Source organism: Schistocerca nitens, chromosome 12 (genome assembly GCF_023898315.1).
Source record: "Schistocerca nitens isolate TAMUIC-IGC-003100 chromosome 12, iqSchNite1.1, whole genome shotgun sequence".
Taxonomy (NCBI): Eukaryota; Metazoa; Arthropoda; class Insecta; order Orthoptera; family Acrididae; genus Schistocerca; species Schistocerca nitens.
Window position 1 is genome coordinate 195170975 of NC_064625.1, and position 17272 is coordinate 195188246.

The window sequence follows — 17272 nt, forward strand, 5'->3', positions numbered from 1 at the left end:
CAGGTGCGGCTTAGATTCGGGAATTTTTTTTTTCCTTCCTTTATTTGGAGTCTCATTTTTCAGGTTTGAGTGCGGCTTAGATTTGAGTAAATACGGTAGGTGGTATTTCAACTAATTCTGACTATGAAATAAAACAAAGTACAGCAGGGAGCTCTGACGAATCAAAGAGCAGCGATGAAGATTCTGATGAATAGTAAAGTATGAGTTAAGAAATAAGATGCTACTGAGATCGTAAATTTTTGTTGTGTTGATGAATCTGTTAACAAACATATTCAAAAATGCACTGAAACATTGGCACATGTAGTGTTGGGAGGTGATAAACTGTCATTACTGTTAGAGGAGCTACGTATTTCTTGCTGTTCTACTCCTACGTGACACTGTATCTGAAGGTATAGAATGAATCTTCACTGGCTAGAGAAATGGGTAACACAATTTTACAAGTCTCTGCTGTCATGTAATCTCTTCAGGGAAATCACGACTGTACTAAGATTCGGTTTGTGGTTGACAAGGTCAGAGTCATTAAGAAATCCAAGGCAGCTACCACGTCAGTCCTAGAAGAGAGAGACGTAGCAAACTGTCAAAGCATGTACATTCCCGGTCCATATATTTGTGGTGATGTAGTAACCAAGTAATACTGAAGTGTGATCCAAGTCGCAAAAATATGGCTTTAATAATAACCTCCGAACAATATGCCTCTAAGGACTCGACAAGACACAGAACACTGATGTGCACATTACAAACTAGAACCACACAGAGACTGAGTCAGCAGTGTTCCACAGTGGCGCCAGCAGACGGCAGGCACGGCAGGGACCGCGCCGCACGCTCGGCTCCCAGAGACGGCCTCCAGCAGCCAGCCTGCACTGATCAGTCGGTGACCAGTTTAAAGACGCATGTACGGCAACACCACACTCGGTGCACTCACGCTGACACGTACTAGTAGCACGGTACAGCAGTGATGAGCAGTGGTACCCCTCCTGTCTTGCGCGCCTTTCATCTGGCTCTACAATTTACTTTCCTAGACCCACGCAAATGCCTGATCCTCCTAATTCAATTTGCTCTGCAGACTATTTAAAATTCATAAAGAAAAAGGAGCCACAATTGCACTTTGTGTGCCAGTTACTTTCCAATACATTGGCACCAGCTGATCTTATTTAAGAATACTCAACTTTCGTAGCCATACTTACAGCACATCCTTTGCTTCCTGGCCTAAATCCAAGTTAACTCCCAGCCCCCCCCCCCCCCCCCCCTCAGCTAGTTGTGTGCTGTTATCTCACGTCACACCCTAGTCTATGAGTGCCCAGCTGTCTGTCGCCTGACCCCTCTACCTGCACCCCTAGCTAGCCAGCAGATGGCTCCCCCCCCCCCCACACACACACGCCCCTCCCCCCCTCGCCCCCCCCAATCAGCTAGTTGTGTGCTGTTATCTCACGTCACACCCTAGTCTATGAGTGCCCAGCTGTCTGTCGCCTGACCCCTCTACCTGCACCCCTAGCTAGCCAGCAGATGGCTCCCCCCCCCCCACACACACACACACGCCCCTCCCCCCCTCGCTCCCCCCCCCAATCAGCTAGTTGTGTGCTGTTATCTCACGTCACACCCTAGTCTATGAGTGCCCAGCTGTCTGTCGCCTGACCCCTCTACCTGCACCCCTAGCTAGCCAGCAGATGGCTCCCCCCCCCCCCCCCCCCACACACACACACGCCCCTCCCCCCCTCGCCCCCCCCCAATCAGCTAGTTGTGTGCTGTTATCTCAAGTCACACCCTAGTCTATGAGTGCCCAGCTGTCTGTCGCCTGACCCCTCTACCTGCACCCCTAGCTAGCCAGCAGATGGCTCCCCCCCCCCCCACACACACGCCCCTCCCCCCCTCGCCCCCCCCCAATCAGCTAGTTGTGTGCTGTTATCTCACGTCACACCCTAGTCTATGAGTGCCCAGCTGTCTGTCGCCTGACCCCTCTACCTGCACCCCTAGCTAGCCAACAGATGGCTCCCCCCCCACACACACGCCCCTCCCCCCCTCGCCCACCCCCAATCAGCTAGTTGTGTGCTGTTATCTCACGTCACACCCTAGTCTATGAGTGCCCAGCTGTCTGTCGCCTGACCCCTCTACCTGCACCCCTAGCTAGCCAGCAGATGGCTCCCCCCCCACACACACACACACGCCCCTCCCCCCCTCGCCCCCCCCCCAATCAGCTAGTTGTGTGCTGTTATCTCACGTCACACCCTAGTCTATGAGTGCCCAGCTGTCTGTCGCCTGACCCCTCTACCTGCACCCCTAGCTAGCCAGCAGATGGCTCCCCCCCCCCACACACACACGCCCCTCCCCCCCTCGCACCCCCCCCAATCAGCTAGTTGTGTGCTGTTATCTCACGTCACACCCTAGTCTATGAGTGCCCAGCTGTCTGTTGCCTGACCCCTCTACCTGCACCCCTAGCTAGCCAACAGATGGCTCCCCCCCCACACACACGCCCCTCCCCCCCTCGCCCCCCCCCCAATCAGCTAGTTGTGTGCTGTTATCTCACGTCACACCCTAGTCTATGAGTGCCCCGCTGTCTGTCGCCTGACCCCTCTACCTGCACCCCTAGCTAGCCAGCAGATGGCTCCCCCCCCCCACACACACGCCCCTCCCCCCCTCGCCCCCCCCCAATCAGCTAGTTGTGTGCTGTTATCTCACGTCACACCCTAGTCTATGAGTGCCCAGCTGTCTGTCGCCTGACCCCTCTACCTGCACCCCTAGCTAGCCAACAGATGGCTCCCCCTCCCCCTCACACACGCCCCTCCCCCCCTCGCCCCCCCCAATCAGCTAGTTGTGTGCTGTTATCTCACGTCACACCCTAGTCTATGAGTGCCCAGCTGTCTGTCGCCTGACCCCTCTACCTGCACCCCTAGCTAGCCAACAGATGGCTCCCCCCCCACACACACGCCCCTCCCCCCCTCGCCCCCCCCAATCAGCTAGTTGTGTGCTGTTATCTCACGTCACACCCTAGTCTATGAGTGCCCAGCTGTCTGTCGCCTGACCCCTCTACCTGCACCCCTAGCTAGCCAACAGATGGCTCCCCCTCCCCCACACACACGCCCCTCCCCCCCTCGCCCCCCCCCCCAATCAGCTAGTTGTGTGCTGTTATCTCACGTCACACCCTAGTCTATGAGTGCCCAGCTGTCTGTCGCCTGACCCCTCTACCTGCACCCCTAGCTAGCCAACAGATGGCTCCCCCTCCCCCACACACACGCCCCTCCCCCCCTCGCCCCCCCCCCCAATCAGCTAGTTGTGTGCTGTTATCTCACGTCACACCCTAGTCTATGAGTGCCCAGCTGTCTGTCGCCTGACCCCTTTACCTGCACCCCTAGCTAGCCAGCAGATGGCTCCCCCCCCCCACACACACACACGCCCCTCCCCCCCTCGCCCCCCCCAATCAGCTAGTTGTGTGCTGTTATCTCACGTCACACCCTAGTCTATGAGTGCCCAGCTGTCTGTCGCCTGACCCCTCTACCTGCACCCCTAGCTAGCCAGCAGATGGCTCCCCCCCCCACACACACGCCCCTCCCCCCCTCGCCCCCCCCCCAATCAGCTAGTTGTGTGCTGTTATCTCACGTCACACCCTAGTCTATGAGTGCCCAGCTGTCTGTCGCCTGACCCCTCTACCTGCACCCCTAGCTAGCCAGCAGATGGCTCCCCCCCCCACACACACACGCCCCTCCCCCCCTCGCCCCCCCCCCCAATCAGCTAGTTGTGTGCTGTTATCTCACGTCACACCCTAGTCTATGAGTGCCCAGCTGTCTGTCGCCTGACCCCTCTACCTGCACCCCTAGCTAGCCAACAGATGGCTCCCCCCCCCACACACGCCCCTCCCCCCCTCGCCCCCCCCCAATCAGCTAGTTGTGTGCTGTTATCTCACGTCACACCCTAGTCTATGAGTGCCCAGCTGTCTGTCGCCTGACCCCTCTACCTGCACCCCTAGCTAGCCAGCAGATGGCTCCCCCCCCCACACACACGCCCCTCCCCCCCTCGCCCCCCCCCAATCAGCTAGTTGTGTGCTGTTATCTCACGTCACACCCTAGTCTATGAGTGCCCAGCTGTCTGTCGCCTGACCCCTCTACCTGCACCCCTAGCTAGCCAACAGATGGCTCCCCCCCCCCACACACACACGCCCCTCCCCCCCTCGCCCCCCCCCCCCAATCAGCTAGTTGTGTGCTGTTATCTCACGTCACACCCTAGTCTATGAGTGCCCAGCTGTCTGTCGCCTGACCCCTCTACCTGCACCCCTAGCTAGCCAGCAGATGGCTCCCCCCCCCACACACACGCCCCTCCCCCCCTCGCCCCCCCCCAATCAGCTAGTTGTGTGCTGTTATCTCACGTCACACCCTAGTCTATGAGTGCCCAGCTGTCTGTCGCCTGACCCCTCTACCTGCACCCCTAGCTAGCCAGCAGATGGCTCCCCCCCCCCACACACACACGCCCCTCCCCCCCTCGCCCCCCCCCCCAATCAGCTAGTTGTGTGCTGTTATCTCACGTCACACCCTAGTCTATGAGTGCCCAGCTGTCTGTCGCCTGACCCCTCTACCTGCACCCCTAGCTAGCCAGCAGATGGCTCCCCCCCCCCACACACACGCCCCTCCCCCCCTCGCCCCCCCCCAATCAGCTAGTTGTGTGCTGTTATCTCACGTCACACCCTAGTCTATGAGTGCCCAGCTGTCTGTCGCCTGACCCCTCTACCTGCACCCCTAGCTAGCCAGCAGATGGCTCCCCCCCCCCACACACACACGCCCCTCCCCCCCTCGCCCCCCCCCCCAATCAGCTAGTTGTGTGCTGTTATCTCACGTCACACCCTAGTCTATGAGTGCCCAGCTGTCTGTCGCCTGACCCCTCTACCTGCACCCCTAGCTAGCCAGCAGATGGCTCCCCCCCCCCACACACGCCCCTCCCCCCCCTCGCCCCCCCCAATCAGCTAGTTGTGTGCTGTTATCTCACGTCACACCCTAGTCTATGAGTGCCCAGCTGTCTGTCGCCTGACCCCTCTACCTGCACCCCTAGCTAGCCTGCCTCCCATCTCCCTCCATCCCTCACATTGCCTCAACCCACCCCATCCTACCCCACTCTAAAGCCCCACCTCACTCCAGAACACTCACCGTGGGCCAGTAAAGAGCTGGCAGTTGAGCGACCACAACATAAGGAGACATGCATGCGCATGTGTGTGTGTGTGTGTGTGTGTGTGTGTGTGTGTGCGTGTGTGTGTGTGTGTGCGCGCGCGCGTGCATGTTTTCCCTACAGCTAGAAAAAGAAAGTGCATTCTGGAAGCTCGCCAACCAACGTACCTTTTAGTTTGGAAGGTAGAAGACGAAGTACTGGTGGAAGTAAAGCTGTGAGGACGGGTCGTGAGTCGTGCATGGATATCTCAGATGGTAGAGCACTTGCCCACGAAAGGCAAAGGTCCCAAGTTCGACTCTTGGTCCGGCACACAGTTTTAATCTGCCAGGAAGTTTCATATCAGTGCACACTCCACTGCACAGTGAAAATCTCATTCTACATACCTTTTGTTCGTGTGCCTATCGATGAGACAGTGCTTCTGCCTTTTGGTGAGTCATCTCCTTTATTCCTAAATAATTCGTAATTTTCAACAGAAATTTTCCGTACGTTATTATTGCATCCTACATTACAATATGCAATTTCCACAATATGTGGTCATCTGTGAATATAATGGGGGTAACAACTGTAGAAGACCAAAAACTGACTGCAGTAAGCAAGTTCAAGTTATTGTACGCTGCAGTAGTTATGCAGAGGTGAAGAGGGTCACACAGGATAGGCTAGCATGGGCAACTCCGTGAAACCAATCTTCAGATGGAAGATCACAACAATAAAAACATTTGATTCAGCATACACCAGACTCCAAACAGCGTACACAACCTGTATGCTCAGAAACACAGAAAATCATATTGGTTCCATCAGCAGGAAACTTCAGCCCGTATTTGTTATGGAACACTGTGGCGATTTTGTTCATTAATAAAACCCAAAACTGGGGAGTAATAAGAGAGTATTGTTGTAACTTCTTATCAACCTGGTTACCAAAATACATATTAAGAAGACTGGTAAAGTGTTATTTTAAAGGGGTCACTCCAAAGCGCCACGAAAGTATTTGAGCAATGTATAAAATTAGAGAATCAGTGCACAATATTGAAAGCCTATCTACATTATCTATATCTGCATGACTAGTCTGTAATTCACAATTAAATGCTGGCAGAGGGTTCAGAGAACCACCCTCAACCTATTTATCTACCATTCCACTCCCCTACAGCATTTCAGGAAAAACAAACACTTCAATATTTCCGTACAAGCTCTGATTTCTCTTATTTTATTACAATGATCATTTCTCCCTACGTAAGAGGGCTCTAAACAAAATATTTTCACATTCGGAGGAGAAAGTTGATGATTGAAATTTTAAGAACCTGCTCCAGCAAAATGCTTTTGCTTTAATGACTGCCACCCCAATTCACATGCGATATCTGTGGCATGCACTTTCCTGTTGCCCAATAATACAAAATGAGCTGCCCTTCTTTTAAATGATGTCCTCTGTCAGTCCTATCTGGTAAGGATCCCACACCATGCAGAATACTCCAAAAGAGGACAGACAAGTATAGTTGTAGATAGTCTCTTTAGTAATCCTAATCTTCTAAATGTTTTACTATTAAATCACAGTCTTTTGTTTGCTTTCCCACCGCATTATCTATGTGAGCATTCCAATTTAAGTTATTTGTAAATGTAATTCCTAAGTATTCAGTAGACTTCACACCCTTTAGATCTGCGTGAATTATCATGTAACCAAAATTTAGTAGATGCCTTTTACTACTCATGCGGATGACATAACAATTTTTATTATTTAAGGTCAGTTACCACTTTTTGCATCATATGGATAGGTAGCCTAAATCATTTTGCAGTTCATTTTGATCATCTGATCACTTTACAAGACAGTAAATGATTTGCAAGACTGTAAATGATAGCATCATCTGCAAACAATGTAAGAGGACTGCTCAAATTCTCTCTTAAAGTGTTAATGTAGATCGGCAACAGCAGGTGGTCTATAACACTTCCTTGAGGAATGTCAGATATCACTTCTGTTTTACTTGACGATTTTCCATCAATTACTATGAACTGTGACCTTTCTGACAGGAAACCACACATCCAGTTGCACAACTGAGACAATACTCCATAGGCACACAATATGATTAGAAAATGCTTGTGAGGAACTGTTTCAAAATGTCTTCTGGAAATCTACAAATATGGAATCAATTTGAGATCCCCAGTCAACAGCACTTATTACTTTGTGTGACTAAAGAGCTAGCTGTGTTTTAAAAGGTCGATATTTCTGAATCTATCTTGGCTATTTATCAATGAATCATTATCTTTGAGATAATTCATAATATTCAAACACAATATATATTCCAAAATCCTAATGCAAATCAACATTAGTGATATGAGTCTGTTATTTAGTAGATTACTCCTCTTTTCTTTCTTGAGCATTGGTGTGACCTGAGCAACTTTTTAGTCTCTAGGTATGGATCTTTATCAAATGAGCGGCTATATATGATTTCTAATGGAGCTATTGTATCAGCATTCTCTGAAAGAAACATAACTGCTTTATTACACTGAGGAGAGCTACTACTAAGTTACTCACAGTTGCAGTTGTTCTTGATTTGAATACTGCAATATTTACTTTGTTGTCTTTGGTGAAGAAATTTCAGAAATCCGTGTTTAGTAACCCTGCTTTAGTAGCACTGTCATCAGTAACATTACCACAGCTATTGCGCAGTGAAGGTATTGGTTGTGTCTTGCCATTGGTGTACTACACATGCAACCAGAACCTCTTTGGATTTTCTTCCAGATTTCAAAACGAAGTTTCACTATGGGAACTATTAAACACATCTTGCACTGAAACCCACCCTAAGTTTCGAGCTTCAGTAAAACATCGCTAATCTTGGAGATTTTGCATTCTTTTAAATTTTGACATGCTTTTTTTCATTGCTTCTGCAGCTGAGTTTTGACATATTTTGTGCACCACCCTTTTAATTTATTTGGTATCCTTTCAATTTATTTGGTATGTATCTCTTAATTGATGTCGATACTATTTCTCTGAATTTAAACCATGTCTGGTCTACACTTACATAGTCAGACTAGAAGGAGTAGAGACTTAGTAGAGACCGTCTCCTTGGAAGGCATCAAGTTAATTTTTATCTGCTTTCTCATTAAATGCCCTGTTGTGTAGGGCTGAAAATTAATAGAGATAAGGCAAACAGAATGTGCAAAGTAAGTGGAAATTACTCGTCTCTTCCCCGATTACAGTGCAATAGAAGATACTACAAGATGTTGACAGATTTCCATATCTCGGTAGCTTTATATGTAATAATGAGGTCACAGATGCAGAAATCATCAGCAGAACTGGAAAATCAGTCCATATGGCAATTAGGTCTGTAATATGTCAACAAAGCTTTGACTGTACTCCTTTATCGTTTATATGTGTGAGACTTGGAAAATGTCAGTAAAATCAGCACACAGTCTCCATATTTTTCACCAACAATGCTAGAGATGAATTCTGAAGATGTTAACCCAACCAAGTTACAAACGATGAAGTGCTGAGAATACGAGGTCGACACAGCCTGTTGAAAGAAGACTGAAGATTGCAGGTTATGTTCTACGCATGTAAGGTGGAAGAATCCCAAAATCAACACTGTTGTGGAAATCAATGGACAGATAGAGATGTACAGGAAGACCTTTTAACACCTGGAACTTTTGCAAAGAATCTTCAATGCATGGACACAAACTTGGAGGAAGGTGAGAACTTGGCAGCTGATCGAGTGAACTAGTGGAAACCAGTTCCTTGTATGGTACACAGCAAATCTGAGTCAGTAAGTAAGTAAAGTAAGTACAACTGGGGATTTTGCAAAACTGTTGGATGATCGATATTATTGTCTAGATTTGACACTGTTGGACTTCTACCTTTTCCTTGATGTGTATTCTTCAAATTGTGAATTTTATGAGAAAGCTGATAGGTACTTACCAATCAACCTTCCCTCACACGAACTGACATTGTCTCTTTATAAATTCTACTGTGCTAACAATTATCTACTGAGAATCCTCGACTAGGTCTCCGCAGCTCAAATGAGCCAGTTTCTTTTAAATTTCTGTCTTTGGCTATAATTGTCTTCCAATTTGCCTTTACACTTGTTTACTTTTCTGGACACTGCCTTTTTCTGCACTGTGCACTAAATACACTATGTGAGTAACGCCCAATCTCCAACAACCAATCGTGAACTGTAAACAGTTGTAAACTCTACCAGGGCACATAACAAACAATTAACATTTGTGTTTTAGTGTTCTAAGCTGTGAGGTCATCAGCGGACAAATAATTTAGTACCTATTCCTGGACAGCCGGAGTGGCCGTGCGGTTCTAGGCGCTACAGTCTGGAACCGAGTGACCGCTACGTTCGCAGGTTCGAATCCTGCCTCGGGCATGGATGTGTGTGATGTCCTTAGGTTAGTTAGGTTTAATTAGTTCTAACTTCTAGGCGACTGATGACCTCAGAAGTTAAGTCGCATAGTGCTCAGAGCCATTTGAACCTATTCCTGACGTGCTGTTGTTTGGAACAACAACTGACATGACCCAAAATATTACTTTCTTTTATTATAGCTTCACTTTTATTTTGTCTAATGATTACTAATTTCAGTATCAAATTCCATCATCAAGCCACTATATGATCAGAAAGCATAGTGTATCGTTAAAATATTGTTTAATAAACAAATTACCATTACATCATCATTCCTTAAAGTAATGTCCAAAGTGGAAGGACAGATGATTAATTTTGAGTATATACAAACGTCAGAGTACTGAACCGGATATGAAAGAAGGAAGCCGGCCGAAGTGGCCGTGCGGTTAAAAGGCGCTGCAGTCTGGAACCGCAAGACCGCTACGGTCGCAGGTTCGAATCCTGCCTCGGGCATGGATGTTTGTGATGTCCTTAGGTTAGTTAGGTTTAACTAGTTCTGCGTTCTAGGGGACTAATGACCTCAGCAGTTGAGTCCCATAGTGCTCAGAGCCATTTGAACCATTTTGAAAGAAGGAAAACCAGAAGGGCAGTGAGAGACGGGTGCCTTCTATCACCTTACTTCCTTAATATGTTCATCAAGGAAGTAATAACAACAACAAAGAAATGATGACAAGAATCAAAAGGTAATTTCTGGAATACTCCAAGGAAATGTGACAGGACCATTACATTTACAATGTATATAAATGATCCAGTAGAAAGTGTCAGAGGCTCCTTAATATTGTTCACAGGTACTACACTTGTCCATCAGAAAGTAGCAACAACAGAAGACAGTATCAATTTGCACAATGACCTGCAGAGGATTGGTGAATGATGCAGGCTCTGGCAGTTGACCCTGCACATAAATAAATGTAACATATCACACACACACACACACACACACACACACACACACACACACACAGGAAAAGAAATCCAACACTGTACAACTACACTATTAATGACAAATTGCTGGAAACAGAATCTACCGTAAAATATCTAGAAGTAACTATCCAGAGCAACCTTAAAGTGGAATGACCACATAAAACAGCAATAGAAAAGCAGATGCCAGACTAAGATTCACAGGAAGAATCTTAAGTGAATGTAAATAACCTGTGTCCTTACCCAGTAGGACTGACAGAAGAGAGAAAGAAGATCCAACGAAGTGCGGAGTGTTTTGTCACAGGATCATTTAGTCACCGTGAGATCATTACAGAGATGCTCAGCAACTCCAGTGGTAGATGCCATAAGAGAGCAGTTGTGCATCACGGAAAGATTTACTACCCAAATTTCGAGAGAGTAGTTTCCGAGAAGAGTCTGACAACATAATAGTTTCTCTCATATACAATTCACGAAATGATCACGAGAAGAAAATTTGAGAAGTTAGAGATAATACAGAAGCGTACTGACAGTCATTCTTCCCAAGCACTATTCACAAGTGGAACAAGGCAGAGGGGATCAGTTGGTGGCATGAGACGTACCCCCTGCCACACACAGTTAGGTGGTTTTTGGAGCATGATGTCAATATGGAAACTTAATTGCAGGCATATACACTGCAGATTGACGACATTGGAATAGTAAATCAGAGTAGGAACTAAATAAAATGTTTCAGGCCTTAAATCAAGAAATGGTAAAACTAAAGCTAAAAATGAATACAAAGAAGACAAAAGTTATAGCTACAGACAAGAAAGGAGGTGGAGGTAGGACTGACACAAGAACAGGCAATGAGCAACTCAAGAAAGGAACTGAAATTCACTATCTCAGTAGCATTTTGCAAGAAAACAATCAATATTTCAAGGCATTCAAGAAAAGAATAGCACAGGTGAAGAGTTCCTTCCAAAATAAGAAGAAGCTGCAACTGAATAAACATATCAGCTTCCACATTAAGAAAATATTTGTAAAGACCTTTGTGTGGAGTGTTCTGACACACAGATGCAAAATCTGTACATTAGAAAAGCCAAAGGAAGCTCGCCTCAAACCTGCTGAAATGTGGTTATGGAGGAGAAGTACAAGAACTAGCTGCATTGACAGAAAAATTAAAGGAAATAGGAGAGAAGAAAGAACCACTGAAAGTTATAGGCCAGGGCAAAGCAAAATACACTGAACACTTAACTGGAGACGATAATCTTTTAAAAAACATTTCTGAAGGCAAGATCGTAGGTAAGAAAACAAGGGGATGACTGAGAACATCCTACTTAAACAATATGATCAATGAATGGGATTTTCTTCACACATGGAGATGAAGACAACTGCTGAAGAGAGGAAGCTGTGGCTGCAGAGACAAGGTTTAATCTTTTGGAAGAGTAAGGACAAACTAATACAAAATATGATTCTGCATGGTAGCTACATATGGAATAAATGACAACTTCTTGTGTGCAGTCATCAAGTCACTTACCCCAGTAGGTGTCTTATCTACTAAAAGTAAAGGTCACTGTTGTGCTTTCAATAGATGTGAACTGCACCCTGAAAATGGTATGTCTAGTTTGCAGTTGTACAGAAGCTTTTTATTTTGCAAAATGGTTCGAATGGCTCTAAGCACTATGGGACTTAACATCTGAGGTCATCAGTCCCCCAGACTTAGAACTACTTAAACCTAACTAACCTAAGGACATCCCTGCCTGAGGCAGGATTCGAACCCGCGACCGTAGCAGCAGCACGGTTCCGGACTGAAGTGCCTAGAACCGCTCGGCCACAGTGGTCAGCTTTTATTTTGCAACGAAATTTTTGATAATAAGATGAACTGATGCTGGTACTTGCTACTGAAACCAGTAGTACTTGTTGTTGTTGTTGTGGTCTTCAGTCCTGAGACTGGTTTGATGCAGCTCTCCATGCTACACTATCCTGTGCAAGCTTCTTCATCTCCCAGTACCTACTGCAACCTACATACTTCTGAATCTGCTTAGTGTATTGATCTCTTGGTCTCCCTCTACGATTTTTACCCTCCACGCTGCCCTCCAATGCTAAATTTGTGATCCCTTGATGCCTCAAAACATGTCCTACCAACCGATCCCTTCTTCTAGTCAAGTTGTGCCACAAACTTCTCTTCTCCCCAATCCTATTCAATACCTCCTCATTAGTTACGTGATCTACCCACCTTATCTTCAGCATTCTTCTGTAGCACCACATTTCGAAAGCTTCTATTCTCTTCTTGTCCAAACTGGTTATCGTCCATGTTTCACTTCCATACATGGCTACACTCCATACAAATACTTTCAGAAACGACTTCCTGACACTTAAATCTATACTCGATGTTAACAAATTTCTCTTCTTCAGAAACGATTTCCTTGCCATTGCCAGTCTACATTTTATATCCTCTCTACTTCGACCATCATCAGTTATTTTACTCCCTAAATAGCAAAACTCCTTTACTACTTTAAGTGTCTCATTTCCTAATCTAATCCCCTCAGCATCACCCAATTTAATTTGACTACATTCCATTATCCTCGTTTTGCTTTTGTTGATGTTCATCTTATATCCTCCTTTCAAGACACTGTCCATTCCGTTCAACTGCTCTTCCAAGTCCTTTGCTGTCTCTGACAGAATTACAATGTCATCGGCGAACCTCAAAGTTTTTACTCCTTCTCCATGAATTTTAATACCTACTCCGTATTTTTCTTTTGTTTCCTTTACTGCTTGCTCAATATACAGATTGAATAACATCGGGGAGAGGCTACAACCCTGTCTCACTCCTTTCCCAACCACTGCTTCCCTTTCATGCCCCTCGACTCTTATAACTGCCATCTGGTTTCTGTACAAATTGTAAATAGCCTTTCGCTCCCTGTATTTTACCCCTGCCACCTTCAGAATTTGAAAGAGAGTATTCCAGTTAACGTTGTCAAAAGCTTTCTCTAAGTCTACAAATGCTAGAAACGTAGGTTTGCCTTTTCTTAATCTTTCTTCTAAGATAAGTCGTAAGGTTAGTATTGCCTCACGTGTTCCAACATTTCTACGGAATCCAAACTGATCTTCCCCGAGGTCCGCTTCTACCAGTTTTTCCATTCGTCTGTAAAGAATTCGCGTTAGTATTTTGCAGCTGTGACTTATTAAACTGATAGTTCGGTAATTTTCACATCTGTCAACACCTGCTTTCTTTGGTATTGGAATTATTATATTCTTCTTGAAGTCTGTGGGTATTTCGCCTGTCTCATACATCTTGCTCACCAGATGGTAGAGTTTTGTCATTACTGGCTCTCCCAAGGCCATCAGTAGTTCTAATGGAATGTTGTCTACTCCCGGGGCCTTGTTTCGACTCAGGTCTTTCAGTGCTCTGTCAAACTCTTCACGCAGTATCTTATCTCCCATTTCATCTTCATCTACATCCTCTTCCATTTCCATAATACTGTCCTCAAGTACATCGCCCTTGTATAAACCCTCTATATACTCCTTCCACCTTTCTGCTTTCCCTTCTTTGCTTAGAACTGGGTTGCCATCTGAGCTCTTGATATTCATACAAGTGGTTCTCTTCTCTCCAAAGGTCTCTTTAATTTTCCTGTAGGCAGTATCTATCTTACCCCTAGTGAGACAAGCCTCTACATCCTTACATTTGTCCTCTAGCCATCCCTGCTTAGCCATTTTGCACTTTCTGTCGATCTCATTTTTGAGACGTTTGTATTCCCTTTTGCCTGCTTCATTTAATGCATTTTTATATTTTCTCCTTTCATCAATTAAATTCAATATTTCTTCTGTTACCCAAGGATTTCTATTAGCCCTCGTCTTTTTACCTACTTGATCCTCTGCTGCCTTCACTACTTCATCCCTCAGAGCTACCCATTCTTCTTCTACTGTATTTCTTTCCCCCATTCCTGTCAATTGTTCCCTTATGCTCTCCCTGAAACTCTCTACAACCTCTGGTTCTTTCAGTTTATCCAGGTCCCATCTCCTTAAATTCCCACCTTTTTGCAGTTTCTTCAAATTCAATCTGCAGTTCATAACCAATAGATTGTGGTCAGAATCCACATCTGCCCCTGGAAATGTCTTACAATTTAAAACCTGGTTCCTAAATCTCTGTCTTACCATTATATAATCTATCTGATACCTATTAGTATCTCCAGGATTCTTCCAGGTATACAATCTTCTTTTATGATTCTTGAACCAAGTGTTAGCTATGATTAAGTTATGCTCTGTGCAAAATTCTACAAGGCGGCTTCCTCTTTCATTTCTTCCCCCCAATCCATATTCACCTACTATGTTTCCTTCTCTCCCTTTTCCTACCGACGAATTCCAGTCACCCATGACTATTAAATTTTCGTCTCCCTTCACTACCTGAATAATTTCTGTTATCTCGTCATACATTTCATCAATTTCTTCATCATCTGCAGAGCTAGTTGGCATATAAACTTGTACTACTGTAGTAGGCATGGGCTTTGTGTCTATCTTGGCCACAATAATGCGTTCACTATGCTGTTTGTAGTAGCTAACCCGCACTCCTATTTTTTTATTCATTATTAAACCTACTCCTGCATTACCCCTATTTGATTTTGTATTTATAACCCTGTAATCACCTGACCAAAAGTCTTGTTCCTCCTGCCACCGAACTTCACTAATTCCCACTATATCTAACTTTAACCTATCCATTTCCCTTTTTAAATTTTCTAACCTACCTGCCCGATTAAGGGATCTGACATTCCACGCTCCGATCCGTAGAATGCCAGTTTTCTTTCTCCTGATAACGACGTCCTCTTGAGTAGTCCCCGCCCGGAGATCCGAATGGGGGACTATTTTACCTCCGGAATATTTTACCCAAGAGGACGCCATCATCATTTAATCATACAGTAAAGCTGCATGTCCTCGGGAAAAATTACGGCTGTAGTTTCCCCTTGCTTTCAGCCGTTCGCAGTACCAGCACAGCAAGGCCGTTTTGGTTAATGTTACAAGGCCAGATCAGTCAATCATCCAGACTGTTGCCCCTGCAACTACTGAAAAGGCTGCTGCCCCTCTTCAGGAACCACATGTTTGTCTGGCCTCTCAACAGATACCCCTCCGTTGTGGTTGCACCTACGGTACGGCCATCTGTATCGCTGAGGCACGCAAGCCTCCCCACCAACGGCAAGGTCCATGGTTCATGGGGGAAGCAGTAGTACTTAGACACAACAAAAGTGTGACTACAGAATTAAGAATAATTTTTCAAAACAATAGAGTATTTTTTTCAAAACAACACCACAATAGAGGAAACTTATTTTAAACTAAAGACACAAAAGAAAAAAAGAGAAACTGTAAAGATCTTGAGTCTCATAAGACTCTCTTGGGAGGAAAATATAAGATATTTAATTGGTAAACTTGCAAGGCATACTTTTTTATGTTGTATAAACTACGAAACCGCATCGTCAGCTAAAATTTACTTCTTCTGTCTTAATATACCTTCCTTCACTTACAACTGCAGTGTGGAGACAGGGTTGAGGGTGGGAGCGGGGATGGGGGCGAGGGTGAGGGCGTACTGCTTTAAAATGGTGATACTTGTATTGATATTCTTAACAACAGATTTATATCTTTTGCTTATGAAAGTCTGCATGCGATGACAGCTGCACTAGTAATACCTTCACAGGGTCGTATTCAAGTTGCAAGGCTAGATCTATGCCAGCCATGACACGCTCCCAGCCTTTCCTCCTCGTGATCTGGTTGTAGCGTTGGGACTGCAGGGTGTCTAAGCTGATGTTCAGACCGTCAAGCCCTGCCCTCTGCAAGGCAACCAGCTGTCTTGTCAACATGAGGCCATCGGTTGTCATTAAGACACTTTCGAGATCTTTTATTTTCTTCAAGGCACCTGTGAAACAGCAAATTATTCTAAAGAAACTGAAACAAATGATTTGTAACATTGCTGCTGCATATGAAACAAAACTCCAGTTGATAAATTGAAAATACAAATTCCTTAAAAGTTAACTGTACATTTGCCCTAATACAAAGAGATAAGAAGGGTTAATAAACTGAAATTCACTATCTCAAACTGCGAGGTGCCTTGTTTCCAGTAGAACAATTATCCAAAGGAAAAAAGGAAACAAAGAAGACGTACGGCAATAATAGGAGAAAGGAAGAACCAGAAGAACGACAGGAGGACAACAAACACTACAATGGACAAAACAGGACGAGATAAACACAGAGACGCAAGAAACAGGGAGAAGAGATTAAAAACAAGAAAGCAGATTACCATGGCTGGTTGACCATGAGAATAAAAGAGAAGCGAAACACATTAAAACCTCCCCCCTAAATGCCCTAGGGGACAAAGGACATGCGCTAAAACTCAGATCAAATGATAAAACCCACGCTCACGAATAAAACGTAAAACTAAAGCTGGTATTGAGGCACTGTCGCCCGACACACCGAAAGCAGGGTGCTGGGAAAGTTAAAAGTCCGCCGCAGGGCGGCTAAAAGTGGGCAGTCCAGCAAGAGGTGGACGACTGTCATTTGGGAGCCACAGCGACACTGAGGTGGGTCCTCGCGACGGAGGAGGTAACCATGGGTTAGCCAAGTATGGCCAATGCGCAGCCAACAAACGACAACAGTTTCCCTGCGAGAAGCCCGCAGGGAAGACTTCCACACATTCGCAATCTCCGTAATGACACGCAGTCTGTTGTGCATACTGTTATGCCACTCCGTCTCCCAAAGCCGAAAAACCTTGCGGCATAAAACAGAGCGCAAGTCAGTTTCAGAGGTGCCCGTCTCCAGGAGCGGTTTCCGCGTAGCCTGTCTGGCCAGCCTGTCAGCAAGTT

At 45.7% G+C, this 17272-nt stretch overlaps 1 protein-coding gene across 1 annotated transcript in view; it reads right to left on the minus strand.

Moving 5' to 3' along the window:
* LOC126215015 (molybdenum cofactor biosynthesis protein 1-like) overlaps positions 1 to 17272 on the minus strand; it is a 152918-nt gene that overhangs the window by 48811 nt on the left and 86835 nt on the right. Inside the window, 1 exon segment of the mRNA XM_049941639.1 lies at positions 16103 to 16329. Within this exon segment, the coding sequence (XP_049797596.1) occupies positions 16103 to 16329 (227 nt within the window).